The sequence below is a fragment of the Brachycentrus maculatus genome, unplaced genomic scaffold, assembly GCF_059751285.1.
Source record: "Brachycentrus maculatus isolate JH-2025_06_01 unplaced genomic scaffold, ASM5975128v1 h1tg000055l, whole genome shotgun sequence".
Lineage (NCBI taxonomy): Eukaryota > Metazoa > Arthropoda > Insecta > Trichoptera > Brachycentridae > Brachycentrus > Brachycentrus maculatus.
In genome coordinates, this window is record NW_028280809.1 from 4,911,502 (window position 1) to 4,930,780 (window position 19,279).

The following is a 19,279-nucleotide window of genomic DNA, read 5'->3' on the forward strand; positions in this document are numbered from 1 at the left end:
AATGCAAAAATAACACTTTCTGCCCTGTAGCGGGTAAATATTAAGTTAAAAATATGCCGCTTTTGCTGGGATATAGTACATTTTTTGGGCATTACGAAAACATGCACAACTCAAAATTGACGATTTTTGATTTATGACGTTCTTGAAAGGAGTGAGCGATATGTGAATATAACGTATGCATTCACAGATTTATTTTTAGAACGATGTCATAAAGTTTTATCCATTTTTGGATGGTCAAAATCATTATTACATAAAAAAAATGCATACATGACACGTCCCTGCATACAATTGTGGTGAAATATTTATTTTTATTTTTACCGTTCTTCTAATAAAATAAGTTTTCTAACCGAGTTTTTTGTTAAACCATAGACAAATTACGGTAGTTCTTGGTACCTACCTCATATTATTATTCATATGGTTAACATGCCAGCACTGCAGTCGCCATGCTTTATGACGCGAACTTAACTCCGTTCAGCTGTCAAGAATCTCCGCCGGGTGTATTTTTTATTGCTCTCTTATTCCAGAATTGTTCAAAACCCCTTTATACATTTATCCTTATTATTTAAAGGTAAAACATTTTAAAATGGAGGCCAAAGAATGTCCTGATATGGCAGAAGAGGTACGCGATTACATTTCGACTTTTACCTAACTGATTAATTTTTGTATTTCAATGTTTACGCATAATGAGTATCGTGTGATTAATCGATAAATATTTCAGAATCAATTCGTGGTTGACGATGTTAGTAAAATTATCAAGGAAGCTATCGAAAACACCATAGGAGGAACGGCATATCAACATAACAAAGTGAACCAATGGACCTCCACGGTCGTAGAATCGTGTCTCGGCGCCCTTACGAAACTTCAAAAGCCTTATAAATATATAGGTATACTATAGTTTTTCACTTTTAAAACTTATAAAAATCATTCCTCCTGAATTATGATTTGAGCTACTCATACATATTTTAATTCTCACATCTTAATATATTCTCTATTCAAAGGCTTATCTGCTCAAGAAAATGCACTATGTAACATCGTGTTACATGTAAATTGTGTCATAAGAGTTATGTTGCGTTTTCAGATAATGGCTTTCCCCTGCATGCATACAAAAGCAGTTTTAATTTAATTATTTTCCTATTCTGAATGCACCTGGTTTCATGTGATTTTGAGTTCCATAGCAAAAGGAGAATATATAAATTGTGAAAATGTTAAGTTGCAGCTGCTGTTGACAAAATGGTTTATCTCTTCTCCGTCTTATTTCTCATTACTGAGGGTTGTGACCCTTATGGAAGCAATGACTCTTCTCCAGCTATCCCTTTACTGCGCTGCAAAATGGCTTACAAGTCACTTAAATTGGTCTATATTTCAAATTTAGTATTATCTGTGAGAATCTAACCATAATAGAAAAAAAACCTTTACTCAGCTGTTTATTGAAATCGTATGTATTCCTTACGATTTATTCAGTTTGGATTTCAACTTCATTTATTCCACATTCAAAGTGATTTAGTGAACGAATTCACCAATTTAAAACATCTAATTACTGATCTATCTTGGTTTATTTTTTAAGTATTTAATATGAGATGGTTTGGACATGTAGAATGAATGAGTGAGGAAAGAACGGTAAAACAAATTTATGAGGCGAATGTTATTGGGAAAAGGAGCAGAGGAAAACATGGCACGATCAGGTATGCCAAATACTTGAAAGTGGTCAGGTTGAAAGTCGTAATAATCGGCGGGTGGGTATGAGGAGATGCATGAACGTGGAAGAGGCGAAGAATGTTTGCAAAGACAGAGTGGTGTGGCGTTCTATTCTCTTTGCCTACCCCTGCGGAAAGCTGCGTGATGGTTAGTTAGTTAGTATTTAATAAATATCAGTAATTTATAAATTCATATGACCGATATATAGAAAATATGATAAATATTTTAAACAAAAACACAACCTAGTCAAAAAATTTAAATTTCCCATACAGAACCAAATAAGAACTTTTAAAGAAGTAAATGGAAAAATTTGCCAACAAGAGAGTCCCAGAAGAAGATAGAACAATGTAATGAAATTGGATCAGATGATAAATGGCACTACAAAATATTTTTTGACATTTGTCACTAAATTCCTAATGCTACAATAAACTAACCTTATAAATTGTTTAGGTTTATTGAAGGAGTAGAAGGAAGTGTTTTACTAAAATATAAACAAAAAAAAAATCTATTGAATATTTTTAACCCAAATATAATTTTTTTTTAATATTTTCAGTAACCTGTACAATAATGCAGAAAAATGGAGCTGGACTTCACACCGCATCATCTTGCTTCTGGGATAATAACACAGATGGCTCCTGTACTGTGCGCTGGGAAAATAAGACAATGTATTGCATTGTCTCTGTTTTTGGACTCTCGTTGTAAATTCCAACTGTGAAAATGTGAAAAGACTAAAGAATTGAGGACTCGGCTGAAGAATTTCATCACCCATAGAATTAACGGCTTCTGTTTTCATAACTATTAGCACCCTGTACATGTAGAAATATAAAAATGTATTTTTTTTATTTTTAACTTGCAATTAATAAGTTTCTGCTCTTAATAATTATTGTATGGAATATTTCATGCATTAAATTGTTTTTTTTTCTGGCTGGGATAGGTAAATATTCATCCAAACGCTTTTATATATCCAGAATATTGTTTCATTTTAACACATTGCCTGTGGGCATATTGCAGTCAATCCATCTCCATCACAATATCAACATTTTACAAGCTACCCGCTGGTAACCGCTTAAGGCTGGGTCCGTATTTTTGAAGTTGGGTAATTATAGGTTCGAAGATGTGTAAAAAGGTGTTTTATCATCTCCCGCTCTCAAGTAATGGTAAACAAAAGATATTGGGTAATATATCCAAAATTAAACAAGGTTTATTGGATTGAATTCTACATTTATTTTTGTATATGTTAATACGTGACGCGTTTCGTCTTATTAAGACATTATCAAACACTGACCCAAGTCAGTGTCAGTGTTTGATAATGTCTTAATAAGACGAAACGCGTCACGTATTAACATATACACAAATAAATGTAGAATTCAATCCAATAAACCTTGTTCAATTTTGGATATTTTACCCAACAATTCAATATGGAATTCTACCAACTGTCTGCAGTTACAATAAATACAAAAGATGTGTTTACTCAGTTCCCGCAAACAATGTGTTACTAGAAATTTTCATAAAACATTATTTTTCATATGTAAATTTGCAATTCGCTTTATCGTTGCTTCGTTGCTCAAAATGTGCTAATTTTGAATAAACTCAATGTAGTCTATTTTGTTTTTTTTTTTTAATCATTTCAATTAGTATACATTCTACATAATTTGAATTAGTGAGATTTTCACATTCTCAGCATTCTGCATTAGTGCATGATAAACTTTACTAGTATAATATACAAATATAAGTTATTTTTTATTACAAGTTTACACATAAATTTTCTATATTACTTTTACGTCGGTCAGAGATTATATTCCAGATGATTAATTTTGATAAACACCGTGATGTGTCTAACTTCTTATTTGTAAATAATTTATGTGTGTGGCAAGTTGAGAAACGGGCTTTATTTCATATCTATATTTGTCTTGAAGAGAAATATGCATAAGAAATTTATTTAAGCGTCTTATCGGACCATTTTTCATAAACTTGGCTTTTGAAAATGTTTGATTGAATATACTAAATATTTATTTTGGAGACAGAAGAAAAGAAAAGTCTTGGATAAATGTTATTTGCCAATATATATTTTTTTCATTAGTAATATTAAAGTAACGTACATCCACAGCGCTATTATAATAATCACACTTATATTATTTCATGAATCTAATCCGTACGTGTACATTTTGTGCTTGTAAATGTTTAAAATATGTATGATAATTAAAGAATTTTGAATAGTTTTCTGTTGAACGGAAATTATAGAAGTGCCTAGATCTTTGTATTATCTAATATATATTAAGAGTGGGAGACATCGATTATCCATATATCTGTCATGAAAATACTTTATACATACTCAAATAGATTTTGTGAAGACCAAATAGTTGTGTGTGCATGTTTCATTTTGCCATGTTACTTTCTGCTAAGAGTTGCACATACAGACATCCCATTGGTGATACCAATTGGATACTATAAAATTCTAAATTACACTAATTAATGGTAACAGTTGATGAAGTATGGACTAAATCATCCGATTAACCTAACTTAACGCAACCAATATGGTTTTTTGAGCATAGTATCAAAGAAAATTATATGTATATCAAAAGCAAATTATATTAATAATAAAAAGTGTCTGCTTATTGAAATATCTGACTTAATTCATATTTATATATGTTCTTTTTATCAAGTTGTTTTTTCATCTATAAAATACGATCATATAAGAACTGTTACAATTTTTATGTTGTTGACATTTCTCAATACTTTAAAATTAATTTGAACATCAGTTTAGTACGTACTTTGTGCAGTTAATAAAATAACAGCTTTTATGATAACAAACCTTTAATTTTCTCATAAAATATCACATTGTTACAAATCATATATATTACTTTACTATTTATATATTTTTTTTAAACATACCAATGTATTTTGAACTCATACATAAAAATAAACACAATTTTCTTGATATTAATGCAAATAAAAAAAGCATGAAATTGAGGAATGCTGTACTAGAATCGTAATTTACAATAAGTAAGTTTTTATCATAAAAGCTTGTACATATTTGTGCCTAACATGTTTATTCATAAAGAGATTTAAAGTATTACAAACTTAAACATAGCATTTAGTGGTTTGGATTGTTTCAATGTGTCAAATTGAGTGAAAATAAACTGAATCTGCATTTCGAATTCCCAATATGCAAACTGCTCGCCTTTGACATCACTGTGGTGAAAATGTATCATTTTTTCATTATGAATAAGACAATGGTGTTGGTAAGAAAGAAAACACATGTTGCTTAGAAATAAGTTTATTGGTAATTATGAAAGAGATTCATTTACACGTTGACTGCCAACCACAAGATAATTCGTAGACTGCGTTCTTTGCTAGGACGCCGACTACGAGTTTTTTCGTACTGTGTTTACTTGCCATATTCGTGCAGCTATGATAAAATTCCTAGTATATCAGTGCTAATATGGATAGATGGCTTCTAGGAAGAGAACAAAAAATCAACGCTGGCTTACGTGAACACAAAATTTATTAATAAATGAACAGAAAATATAATCAAGAAGTTAAAGAATATTTTTAAAGAATTGGCTTTTTAGACCGGAAATTTGAATATTGCCGTGGCAGTCAACGTGTTAATTCCAGAGAGGGTACCAGACTGTTTAGCTCGAAAATACTTTTGACATTTTGTAACATGTGGGTTTTTTGTTGTCGCTTATGATTCAAGGAATGAATATTGTAATAATCATTTCACTTTTCAATTAAAAGCAGAGTTTTGTTTTAAATGTTTCATATCTCGCATGGATTTGCTTATAATGCTTCACATATTCAGGGCATTCTCACGTTACATATCATATTTTGTCGTTTTCATGATATACATAGTTATTTTTGATTTTTAAAATTATTTTGATAGGCCATATTATGTTAAAATTTGAACTAGTGAAAAAAATAGTTTTATGGCAATATTTAATAAATCGTTTGTGTTTGTGCATTTTTCGGTGAAAAATGAATGGTTTGGATAGTAATCTTAAAATTTGCATATGCCCCAAAATTCTTTTTGCGTCTGGTCATATTATGGTTATTGCGTACATTCATATTTATAAGTAATATTGGGGAATAAATTGAAACGATGAACTATGTAACATGAATAAAATATTTAATGATTCTAATTCCGTTTTATTTTTTATTAATTGCTTTTCAAACCTTGCAAAATCCTTTCTATATATGTAACTATTTTGACCCCCTATCTGCAATGCGGTGTTTACTGCTTTGGTAATTTTATACTGGCAATCAATCCTGCACTCCAAATTCTTGAATCTAGAAATATTTGATGGCATACAGATAACAAAAATTAAGGATGTCAGGATGAAGGACATTGAGGGGGAACTCACAATCAGTATGCGATTGGCAGCGCCAGAAGCCGGTTATGTCTCTGCGTATATATATATTTTTTTAATATGTTTTAATTTGACTTTTTGAAAATACATATTTAAAAAAAAAAAATATATTCTTTTTAAACTTCTCTTACCTTTCAATATCTCTTTTCTTTTCAAAACCATATATTTATTTCATTATTTTTTTTAATACAAAAACGGTGTTGTATGAAAAAAATTCAATTGTGTCAAATGTTATTATTCTAACCCTATGCACCCGCACCCAATGGTGCATAGGGCACTGCATCGTATTGATGCAGTGTTATCTCGAACGTTAGTTGCATAAAGGCAAGCTGATCACTTTTGCGGTTCTGGGACCAGTCCAGGGTAATATTAAATAAATATTAGAGTGTAATATCACTAGTATTTATTTTTACCCCCCCCTGGTAATCGAACTCGGTACCTCCAGCACAGTAGCTAAACACGCTAACCATTATACCACAGGCGAATAATGGTCAAATGTTACCTGGGTTTAAAGAAAATTTAGTTGCGATTTATTGTATATTGGGCCCTTATTCTACATGGAAAAGGAAAGACAGAAAGAACAGTTAGTAAGAAAAAGAGATTAGGAGAAATGATTAGGCTGCATGAAGTTATAAAGCCGTACTCGTACGGAGTTATTCGTGATGTACAAGCTGTATAGGAATCCCTTTGGGAAGATCTTTTTCTGTGCACTCAGACCTCACTTTGCGTTTTTTCAAAGTTGCGTCGTTACTGAATTAAGACTCATTTTCACTATCTTTGATGTTCATATGATTTCCAATGGAAAATAGCAGTTCACTTTGCATTGTTTCAAGTTGCGTCGCGATATTGACCTGGCATCACTCGATGTGCATGTAAAGACATGCATATAAAGTACTTACCTACTTTAAGTTTATCTTCATCAAATGCTATAATTTTTGAATTACCTAACGTCCAAGTGACTCTGAAATCTAGCTACGGCTTATGCAACACCGTTTATCATGTCCCTACTCAGGCTTCAACTTTAAAAGTTTCATAGCCTATGCCTACTTGTGAGTGGATTTACTCTTTATGTTTAAAGTTACTATAATTTCATGTAATTCATGAGTGAAAATTCTAGGCAAAAACACTCGCTCAAATGCTATAATGCACCATTAGGGTGCTTTATACGCACCCTAATGGTGCATAGAGCACTGCATCATATAAATGCAATGTTATCTTGATCTTATCAATTTCATCTTAACACAGGAAGGAAAGGTGATCAGCCCTCTGCTTCAGGTACCAGTCCAGGGTATATACAATAAATATTAGAGTGAAAAATTCACTTATTTATTTGAACCCCCCTCCTCGGGAATCGAACCCGGGATCTCCATAACGGCGAGCGTGCTAATCATTACACTACGGTAGCAGACACTATGTTTATTCACTTCCTATGTAGAGCATACACTCTACAAAAAGAAGCCATACGGCTTCTGCATAATTTCAGATGCTTCTACAGATGCCAGTTCCTTTGCATCCTCCCAAGTCAGGCCCGTTTCCTGTAGTTCAGATGACAACTGGCGGCAAATTATCGGTAGTGAATATCCTAGTTGGCGGGAATTATGGACGTAACCCCCACAAATACAGATGAATGACAATATTTATATAGAGAAAGATCTTTAGTTTTTCCTTCGTTTTCTTAAGAACTCACTTCACATGTCAATAATTGTGCCCCACAAATGCAGTACTTAATACCATTTTAAATTGAAGTTCTGTAAGGGAGCAATTGTGTCAGGTTGTAGTCTCCCGTTTGGTTTCGCGAGCTACGAGTCAGAAGTTCTAAAGGTACAGATACACCTACTACTAAAAAAGCATGTTTAAGACGAACATGCTCTCTAGTTGTATACATTTGCTTGAAATTAGCATGCTCGTTTACAAACATCAATACTAGCATGCTCATAAGCAAACTTGTTCAGACGTGCTCAGAACATGACCCTCCCACCCGGGCTGCAGTAGCATGCTCGAAACCGAATGACTGTTGATTTTTGAGTATGCTTATTTCTAGCAAAGTGCTACTAAGTATCAATTGCTCAATAACAGCATGCTTTTGTGCTAATAATGAGCACTTAGAGATACTTTGTATCTAGACATTAAGGTCAATCCCTATTCAGAATCGACATGAATATTTTCATTTCATGAACAGTAATAACAACCGTTGCTGAGATTTTCCTAAGATTCAGCAGAAATTTCCATATCATAGTAAAATAACTATATATGATAAGAGGTACCAAGTTCTTCAGCTGATTTTGATGCTGATGACAGCTGAGATCAGAGAGAAGGAAGACATTGCATTGGCAGAAGGTAACTATCCTGGCTTCGTAATATACGAGACCTATTTAAGTGATGGTAAATGTCCAGGGATCAGACCAGACCTTTATATCAAAACTTGAAATGATCCTTCAAGATGTTTTTATATTGGCCCCACATATCGCTCACTCCTTTCAAGAACGTCATAAATCAAAAAACTTGATTTTTCAGGAGAATGTTTTTAAAGTTTAAAAATAGAATACAATGTGTTAAAAATAAATTTAACAATACCTATTCTTCAAAATGCAAAAACAACACTTTCTGCCCTGTAGCGGGTAAATATTAAGTTAAAAATATGCTTCTTTTGCTGGGATATAACATTAACATATATACATTTACAATAATGAATAACAAATTATACAGGTAATTGTAACATTCCAATTACAAAATTTCACAAATATTAAATGAGTTAAAAGTAAACAGCAAGAATAAAATATAGCAAAAGTAAAGAAGATTAATAGGCAGACTTAATTTAGAGCTAAAGTAAAAATAATAATAATAAAAAATTACAGTTATAAGATGTACAAGTTGAGAAGAGATAAAGTAAAAATAAGTGCTATAAGGTCACAGAAAAAAAAACAGTAAACTTATAAAATAGAAAACATATGCAACAGATAAGTAGCTAATTATATATTGATACGTAGCTATTCATATCATGAAAATTGCTTGGTAGAAACTCACATAGTACCATAGTTAACACAATAGTACCATAGTTCTGTTAACATTGTAGGCCAATTTTTGAAGCATTAGAGGATGCTTTAGCAATGATAGATCAATAGTTAGCTCAATTCATTATTGGGTTCATTTAAAATGAACTAATGAGCCAATTTTTTGAAATTGCAATGAGTTTGCACTGTTGGTACCATTAGCCATTCTTCAGCTAAAATGGCTTGTCTTTTAGCCTGTTGTTATTGTTAGATGTAAGATGCTAGTCCACTACGCAGGATGGCTTAGTGGACTGGCATCAAAATAGGGCTGGTGTTAATGGACCATTCAGCGTCTCTTCCGCTGATAATGTCAAGACAAAAACACTTGAAGGTAATGAATTTGAGGTAGTATACCAATACTATCTCACACATTGTCTTTGAAGGTATATTTTATTTTAATTACAATGAATTCAATTAATTTCAATCGAATAATTCAAATATTCAAAAAAACATATTTTTTTTAAATTGTATTCTTTGATATATATCGTAGTCATACAGGAGAAAGTGACCAAGTGTATTTTTTACAAAAACGTGATCATTGACTATTTGATATCTTACTAGCTTAATATTGCCCTGAAAAATATCCCAAAGGATTTTAAACTTTGAAGTATAATATATGGACTTGTTAAAAATGACTAACTGCATTGACGTTTATTTTCTTGGCAAGCAAAAGTGACTTAAATGACCCTCCTAAACATTTTTTGGTAGTTGGTCACTTTCTCCTGTACGACTACGATATGCAAATATTCAATACAATTTTCAGGTTAGCCTAACTGTCTTATGTTTAAAAACAGGAAAAAAGTTGTGGCAAAAGGGAGTCGAGAACCTAGAGCACAATACTAACAACATTTCTGTTTTTAAAACCTGCGCAAATCAGTTTGTAAAAAATATAATGAATTTTTTTTTCTTTGGATATTTTTTACCTATTTACTTTTAGTACCTTAATAAATAAATTAAATTTATTACCAATTTTAAATTTTTATGATTATTTGGGTACATGCATGTGTTTTAAATAAATGTTATGAATGTGCTTTGAATATTCAAGTCGCTTTTTCAAAACTTATTTTTGTTATTTTTCTAAATTTATTTTTTTAACTTTTTTTATGTTTTCCCATTTTCTTTGGAGACTTTGATGTAATATTTTCAGATTTGATTTTTGGAAAACTTAAATTGTACGATTAAAACTTAAAAGCATAAGTAGAAAAAAATCAGCAATTAATGATAATATTTATTGTTCCTGATTTGATTTATGTAACTTCGTACATTATATAGAAGTAGCTGCAAGCATATCAACATTTTAACATGAAGCAGCTACAAATCGAACATGGGGCATAGTGTTAATTATGTTGAAGGGTGCAATGTTGGGAATGCAGTTGTTATGAATTATGCAATCGCCAATATCCCCATGGAATACTATACACTGAAATGGGATGCCATGAATGCACGAGAACATTTGCGGAAGCGGATGTTTGTGGTTCACTTCAACGTATATTATTTTTCGGGTATAATATACCCCAATATATAATATATATTACTCTGTTTATACATATAACATCATAAATATCGTCAAAACAAAATTCATTATATCACAAAATGTTAAAGTAGATTTATATAAATAAAACTTAAAAGAAAAACTTAACATAAAATATAGAATCCATTTATAAAAAAACCGCAGTTTTTCAAATACTAAAGGGTGACAACTATTTAAATTTAACAAAAAATTTATCATCGAGATTCTCAAACGATTTTTCTACTCCAAAATGCAACACCAAGCAATTTCAGCAAAACTTCAAATATTTGGCAATCAAACATTTCAATAAACTCCCTAAAGAAATAAAAAAATAGATGATATAAAAATCCTTAAGAAAAAAATTAAAGCTCTATACATTTAAATCTTTAAAAAAATATATAAAAAAAACTATTATATCTTTTATTATATAACATTAAACCACGAGTGTAAGTCCCTTTCCAAGCACAAGAGCACAGACTCTTTTATGGAAAGGCACAGCGAATCGAAATATAAAAGTTCTCCATATGTATAAATAATTCAAATGTATTATGTCATAAACAAAAATGTAAATATATTAAATGAATAAAGATAAAAAAATAAATAAAAATAAACATAGTCATATTACATATCGTGTACGAAATATCAAAAACATACGCATATCAGAAATATTAAGGTATAAATATCAACTGTTGATTATCAAACTGAAATATCTATATGTCTTGAATACATACATATATTGAAAAAAACAGTTTTTTGTTTTTTATTAAATTACTCGTAATTCGTATTTTCGTTCAGAAAACGGAGAGGAAACTTGAACTAAACTTGTTTTTCTTATAAATCCTTATAATTAGGAATAAACACGCATATTCGTCTCTAGAGAATTGTTTCTTTCAGCACGTAGTCGCATAAAACTCTTTCGGTGTCGATAGATTTTCCTCTTATATATTAAAGACAGAAATATCTTCTTAATGAATAAATATGTGTATCGAAAAAACTTTTTAAAGATGATTTATTACATGATTTTAATTCATAGTATAGGAATGAATTCCAAATCAAATTCCCACGAAAAGCGTAGGCACATGAACAACAGTTTTTTTACAAATTTAATCTGGTAAAATATTGAAAAAAATACTCATAAAAAGTTACGTAAAGTTACGTAAAGTTACGTAAAAAGTTAAGTAAAAATACTCATTATTAGTTTTAAAAATGAGTATTTGATATATATTTTTAATTTATTTAAATTAAAATTAATGAAGTACCTTATCGATCAATTATTTAAAATATCCTTTATTATGATATTCAAAGGATGGTAAATATATGAAGAAAAAAAAACATTTTTATGTTTACAGAATTCAGGATTAAATGTCACCTTTTATGCTCAAAATCTGTTTGGGATTTTTAAATTGTTAAATTTTTCCGTATTAACGGATATATACAGTTCCATATTTATGGAGTTCTCAAATATAAAATTAAAATAATTTCAGTAGGTATGTTACGTAAAAATCTTTTAATTACAAATAACACGTAAGTTTTATTCTCACTAGAAAATCAACACACTTTTACCAAAAAATTCGGTAATTTTTACCGTTAATCTTATTTGTTAAATACACAATAATTGATAAAGCCTGGCCGAAAGCAATTAAGTCACCAAACCTTGGTTTCATTAAGAATTGTAATCAATCTTTGCGAAAACACGGTTTGTTTTATCCTCGGAGTCGACCTACGTATCGGGAGAATCCTAAGTCAATTTCAGACGAACGAATCAACAACGAAGACAAATGACTTTTCTTCTTTCATTCCACCTAGAGATCTCTCCACTAGTCACTGCTGATAACATCCTTGTCTGTTCCGGCGGAACTAAATCTCACTTACCTTTTGTAAGGATTGTCATAAAATGCAATTAATTTGAGAAAACGGAAACTATAATATATTTTATTATACGTGTATATATTATATAGGGTCCGCCATCTAAAGTTTTTTTTTTCAACTAGTGCTTATTTCGTGAATGGTAACACTTAGCTCATGTCTGATTTGACAGATAATTAGTTTTATCCTTCCGCTGAGCGAATATGGTTGTGTATACGCTTGAACAACGCTGGGAAATATTGCGACATTACTTTGAAAATCATGGTAATGTTGCAGAATGTGTGCGAAAATTGCGTACGGTTTTTGGAAGAAGAGAAGCACCGTCAGCTCCGTATGTTCGTTATCTTGTGAAAAAAGTGAAAGAAACTGGCATCCTCATCGATAAACCAAAGCGTGAAAAGCCAAAAACAGTGCGTACACCCGAGAATATCGATGTTGTGGCAGAAAGTGTGCGTGAAGCGCCATCAACATCAATTCACCGTCGTTCTCAACAATTGAACATTTCGGAGACATCATTGAGACGAATTTTGCATAAAGACCTTGGTATGACGCCATACAAAGTCCAATTGGTTCAGGAGTTGAAGCCAACTGACCATCCAATGCGTTTTCGCTTCGCTGAGTGGGCCTGCGATCGACTTACAGAAGATGCCGATTTTGCCAAAAAAATCATCTTTTCGGATGAAGCTCATTTTGATCTTGGCGGGTATGTAAACAAGCAAAATTGTCGTATTTGGGGCACAGAAAACCCGCACGCATACATTGAAAAGCCGGTACACCCAAAACGAGTCACTGTTTGGTGCGGATTTTGGTCCAGAGGCATAATTGGGCCATTTTTCTTTGAAAATGAGCAAGGAGTGGCCGTTACAGTCAATGGCGATCGTTATCGGGCCATGTTGAACGGATTTTTGTTCACAAAAATTGAAGAGGAGGATATTGGCAACATTTGGTTTCAACAGGACGGCGCTACGTGCCACACAGCCGAAGCTATACTCGATGTTTTGCGCCCTGTTTTAAAAAAAAAAAAGTTATTTGGCGGACCCTTTACGTGTATATATTTTTATTAGTCCGCCTCCGTAGTGTAATGGTCAGTACGCTCGGCTACTGTTTTAGAGGTCCCGGGTTCGATTCCCAGGAGGGAGTCAAATAAATTATCTCTTTGGATATTGATCTGTTTCATGTGTCTGAAGGAGTTTTCCGAAGAGGGATTCTTCTACACCTTTAGCAATAGTATTCTTACTTATTTTCTATTTTTGTTAATGTATACGATTTAAATTTAAGTTTGTAATGTGTATGTTAATTATCAATAAATAAATTGAATTGAATTGAAACTGGAAATAAAAGTACTTTTTTCACTCTAATATTTATTAAATATTACCCTGGACTGGTACCTGAAACGGAGGGCTGATCACCTTTTCTTCACGTGTTAACGATCAAAACAACACTGCGTTTATATGATGCAGTGCCCTATGCGCCATTGGGGTGCGGTTAAGAGTTTGGATTGGGTATATTATTATTATTACTTATTATATTATTATTACTCAACTTTTACTTATTATTTACATAACATGTGACTTTATTCATGATAAAAGCGCGTAAATAAATAATTGATTTTGTTAAAAAAAATCAATAAAATGGTTTCCTCTCTTATTTATTTTTATTATTTTGTTTAAATTTCACTTCTCATCAATCCATGATACATATCGTAGTCGTACAGGAGGACCAACTAACAAAACGTAAAATGTTTTGAATAAGTAATAAATTAAGCCCTGAAGAAGGCAACAGGTTGTTGCCGAAACTAGTTGGTTAATAAAAATGTGAGTGGATCAGAACACAAAGTATTTTTATTTCTCGAAACAATATAAAACGTAAAATGTTCAGGAGGGCGTATTAAGTCACTTTTGCTTGGTAAGAAAATAAATACTAATGCTGTAAGTCATTTTTAACAAGTCAATATATTATACTTCCAAGTTTAAAATCCTTTGGGATTTTTTTCAGGGCAACATTAAACTAGTAAGATATCAAATAGTCAAGGATGATGTTTTTGTAAAAAAAATGCACTTGGTCACTTACTCCTGTATGACTACGATATATGTATATTTGAAATTTGAAAGAAAAATCCTACTTAAGCATTTACTATGGGTAGGTATACAATAAACATTACGGTTTGAAGCTAATTTTAATATCTTTAAATTAGCAATGAAAAATATTAGCAATGGTTTACCTAAATATGTACGAATTTGTATTTTTGTGCATGTTTTTACTGTTCATCTATTAAATGCTCTTAAAATAGTAATTTTACAGCATCTAAAAATAGTAAAAAGTCTAAAACAATATTCGGTTATATCTCTTTTTTTCGCAAAAAATGTCATATAGTTTATCTACTTATCGACATTTACTAAATAGTTTTCAAAAAGTTAGTGCTGACAGTATAATATTAATTTATCTGTAGATTTCCTTTTAAAAGATTTATCACGTATTAAAAGTTTACGCTGATCTCGCTTACAGTAAGACAAAGTTTCCTTTTACAAAACTATTGGAGTAACTTCATTTAACTTAATTAAAAACCCGAAGTCGAATCGCTGTTGAACTTTGGCAACTAGAAATAAACAAATCACACCGCGCTTACTTGAACATATTTCATTTCAGCTTTTCATCTTACTAAATGCTGCTTCTAAACAAAGATAAAGAGTACTTATTTGACTTTTTCATAAATGCAGAATATAAGTTGTTTTTTTCGCTTTAGTGAGTGAACGTTGAACTATTTTTAAGGTCGATTTGCTGGGTTAACGTGAAATTATAAGCTTTAAAGAAACTATTTAAATGAATGGATGGTTACAATCTATTTATTACACTTCACCACCTAAACGCTATAATGCAGTTCCCTATGTACAATCAATGATGGATAAGAAAAATAAAAGCTTTTGATTTTTTTAAATATTAAACAGTGTATTTTTTTAAATAAAAATAGGTATTTTGTGCTTTTAAATATCATTTAACTGTTGACTTTTGGCGTTGGCATTAACACACGAAAGAATTATCCGTTTTTTTTCGTTTAACCCTTATCCGAACCCAATGATGCATAGGGCATCACAATATATATAAACGCAGTGTTATCTTGATCGTTAATTGCATGAAGGCAGAGTGATCAGCCCTGTGCTTCTTGTACCAGTCCAGGGTGATATTAAATAAATATGAGAGTGAAAATCACCCATATTTATTCTGACCCCCCTGGGAATTGAACGCGGGACCTCCAGTACGGTAGCTTAACGTGCTGACTATGACACTACGGAGGCGGACATATTATACGAATACTCTATATATAATATATTCATTCAATGCGAAGGCGACATTGTTTTTTTTGTTTTTTTCTTGCATATGTACATTTTCTATCCATTAATTTAAAACAGCTGTATAAGGTTCATACTTTACCAGTATTACTCGTCTGTTTTGGAAGTTTAATAAAATTAAAATATATAAACATTAAAGAAAAAAATATGACAACATCGCGTTAATGCTTTTAAGCACTTTTAATGAAAATTATGTATGGTTATATATGTATATTTCGAGACAAAATTCTATTATTACTACCTTTTACCATCATACCTTTTCCCTTCGAGAGCAAACATCTCAATTCATTGAAAATTCCGTGTTTGTCGCAAAAGAAAGAGATCCAAGTGGATTTAAGTTCTCAGGCAGTGGAAACTCAACAGTATGAAATAAAACGATGAGAACAAAGGAGCATAAAAAGCTACTTGTTTAAGTTGAAGCATCGCTCTTGTAGTAGTGGTACTAGTAGGTACGTGGGTACTTGTAGAAGTATGGTGTAGAGTTGTAGAGACTTGCCCATCCCTAAGGGTGAAGAGCCCGCGGTGTTAAAAAGGTTTTACGGGGCGACTTGCAAATGACAACCCCTAGCCGAAGGAAACTAAAATCCTTATGACAGAAGAACAGAGTTTTATACATGAAGATGGGTTCTTGTCTAAACCGCGTAACTATTAACTGGCGTAGATAGCAATACCAAATTTATAATTTCAATTTTACTTACAAAACACCACTTTTTCTTAAAATCTATAGTGACACGTGTTTCGATACATTCCACATCATTTTCGAAATGTTTTTTCTTATTCAAAATGTGATACGGTGTTTGGCATTATTATCGACAATTTATTATATTATTCCCAGGGGGAGGGAGAATAAAAATAAATATTAGTGATCTTACACTCTTTCTTACAATATTTATTTAACATCACCGTGAACTAGTCCTTGAAGCGCAAGAGTAATCACCTTACCTTCGTGCAATTAACGATCAAGATAACAACACTACGTCTAGAGAATGCAATGCCCTATGCACCATTGGGTGCGGACAAGGGTTATAAGAAGATATATTATATTTAAAAGTAAATAAAACATAAAACTTTTTTGCTGTTGTAAATTTCTAGTTTCAGGAAGAAAATTAAATGAAAACATTTAAATCTTTAATTACGTAATCTTGGTTAGCACACAAAATTAATAGTATCTGCGTAGACCCACGTTAGTCGTATAAATCTAGTTTTACACTGATAGAGAGCCTTGATGGATTAAGCAAAGTAAATTTCTTTTGCTCTGAGCTTTAGAGGGCGATGTAAACGTAACAATCGAAACCCAATAAAGCCTTACATTATTTTGTAATTTATTATAAAAAAGCGTTGGCCTTGCTTTTAGTTAATTTATGAACAAGATAATAAAATCCATTACTGATTCAATGGGTTTTTAGAACATTTTTCTCTCTTAAGTAATTGCATTAAAAAATTATAAATTTAACACATTCTTTAATGTTTACATCATCATTGCTCACAGATTTTCACGTACTTAATAATAAATAATATCCTTGCAGATTTCTTCGCTAATTTTGATATAATTAACGGTCAGTATTACACTGCATTAACCAAACGTATTAGCCCGTACATAATAAGGATAAAGTGACAAAGAAAAAAAAACAAGAAATAGAATCATAGATCTTCTGCTCAATAAAAAGCTTCTTTACATCTCACCAATAGATGTCTCTAGTGAAGTTCTAGTGATTCATGAACAAGGTTTCTAAATTGGTTCATATATATAGAACTTCCAAGAATTTGAGTGGTGTGGTTGTCCATAATGGGTAGAATTGGTGAATGTTACACGTGTGTAAAGTGATCACTCAAACCAGCCTATGACGGTCGTAAGCCCCGTAAATGCCCAGACTTCCATATTCTTCTTCATCTTTGATGAGATATCAAAAAATAATATGAAAATAACTCCTGTAATTGGAGATAATCCAGATTTTGTGAACAAGTATTTGGATACACTCAAAATGTTGTAGAATCATAGATCGTTTATTAATTCCACTATAATGAATTATATTGCTTTAGCAATAATGGCTTGGCATTAATATGCAATGATAATACATGATGATGACAAAGCATAGAATGATAATGCTATGCTTTGTCATTATCATGTATTATCATTGCTATCATTAATTTATATGCCATATAAATAATCATATAGCATTAATAGCAATAATGCATTTTTGTCACACTAATCCGCACCCCATTGGATGCATAGGGCAACTGCATCGTATATAAGCAGCGTTATCTTGATCATTAAATACATTAATAAAAGGTGATCACCCTGCGCTATTGAATAAATATGAGATAGTACAATCACTTTGATTTATTTTGAAGCCCCCGGGAATCGAACTCGAGATTGCCAGCATGGTAGCCAAATGTGCTGACCATTATACTAAGGAGGCGGACAATAGCATTTCGATGACAAAACTCTAATTATGTAAAATTTACACTTCAGTATGTATTTTTTTTAGAACAAGAGGTTTAATAAGAAAGGGAAATAAAATAAGCCCTTCTTTGATAATAATGAAAAGATTGGGGTCATAAAAGCACCCTCGATTTACTTCACATACAATAAATCTCCTTTTTTTCAATTCGTAATTTACATTTGCATTAAAGAGGTTGAAGTTTTCCTTTGTCCCTTGAGTCATTAACGTAAGGGAGAATCTATGGCAGGCCATTTTCAGGCGCCAACTATCGATGCACAGAATGCACTAGCCGTAACAGTAATACGAGTACGTACATCGAAACGTAAAACTGGAGTGAGATACAGTGTCGGCAGTAACACGTGAGACAGTTTGAAAAAATGCCCCGCGAGAATTCACTTTACGTCACAAAACAAATTTATAGCGAGCGGAGTTTTAATGACGGCAAACTCCACGAGAGTTAGGAAAAATGTTTGTAAAGTAAAGAAGATTTTCTTTGCGGGCGGAAAATTTGGCAAAAAAACTTCGCGACAAAGTTTACTTTTTGAAAGATTTTTAAAACTTGTAATTATAACAATTTAACAAGAAAAAAGGATGGTTTTCAAACGAAATTTCTAAGCGTGGTTTCACGTTAATCGCGGCAGTTACAGAGTTTACTTTTTAAATGATTTTTAAACCTTGTAATATAATAACAATTTAACAAGACAAAACGAATAGATTTAAATACATAATTTCTAAGCGTAGTTTGACGTTAATCGCGGCAGTTACATATTAAATGATTTTTAAACCTTGTGATTATAAAAAAATTAACAAGACAAAAAGGATAGTTTTAAAAACATAATTTCTAAGCGTGGTTTGACGTTAATCGCCGCAGTTACGGACTATATGGTGCAGTGATTAGACGAAAATTACATTTCTGAATTTGACCAAAAGCCACAAAGCGTAATTTCGGCGCCATTTAATTACGGATACGACCACAGGGATTTTCAGTTTCATGATG

General features: G+C 31.7%; 1 protein-coding gene across 1 annotated transcript; it reads left to right on the forward strand.

The window, feature by feature from the left end:
* The first annotated feature begins 450 nt into the window (after positions 1-450).
* On the forward strand, positions 451-2,972 carry Dlc90F (dynein light chain 90F). The gene is made up of 3 exons (XM_088278230.1): positions 451-619; positions 719-884; positions 2,249-2,972. Exons 1-3 carry the CDS (start codon positions 584-586, stop codon positions 2,395-2,397), a joined length of 351 nt encoding a protein of 116 aa, XP_088134356.1. The 5' UTR covers positions 451-583; the 3' UTR covers positions 2,398-2,972.
* Positions 2,973-19,279: the final 16,307 nt, after the last annotated feature.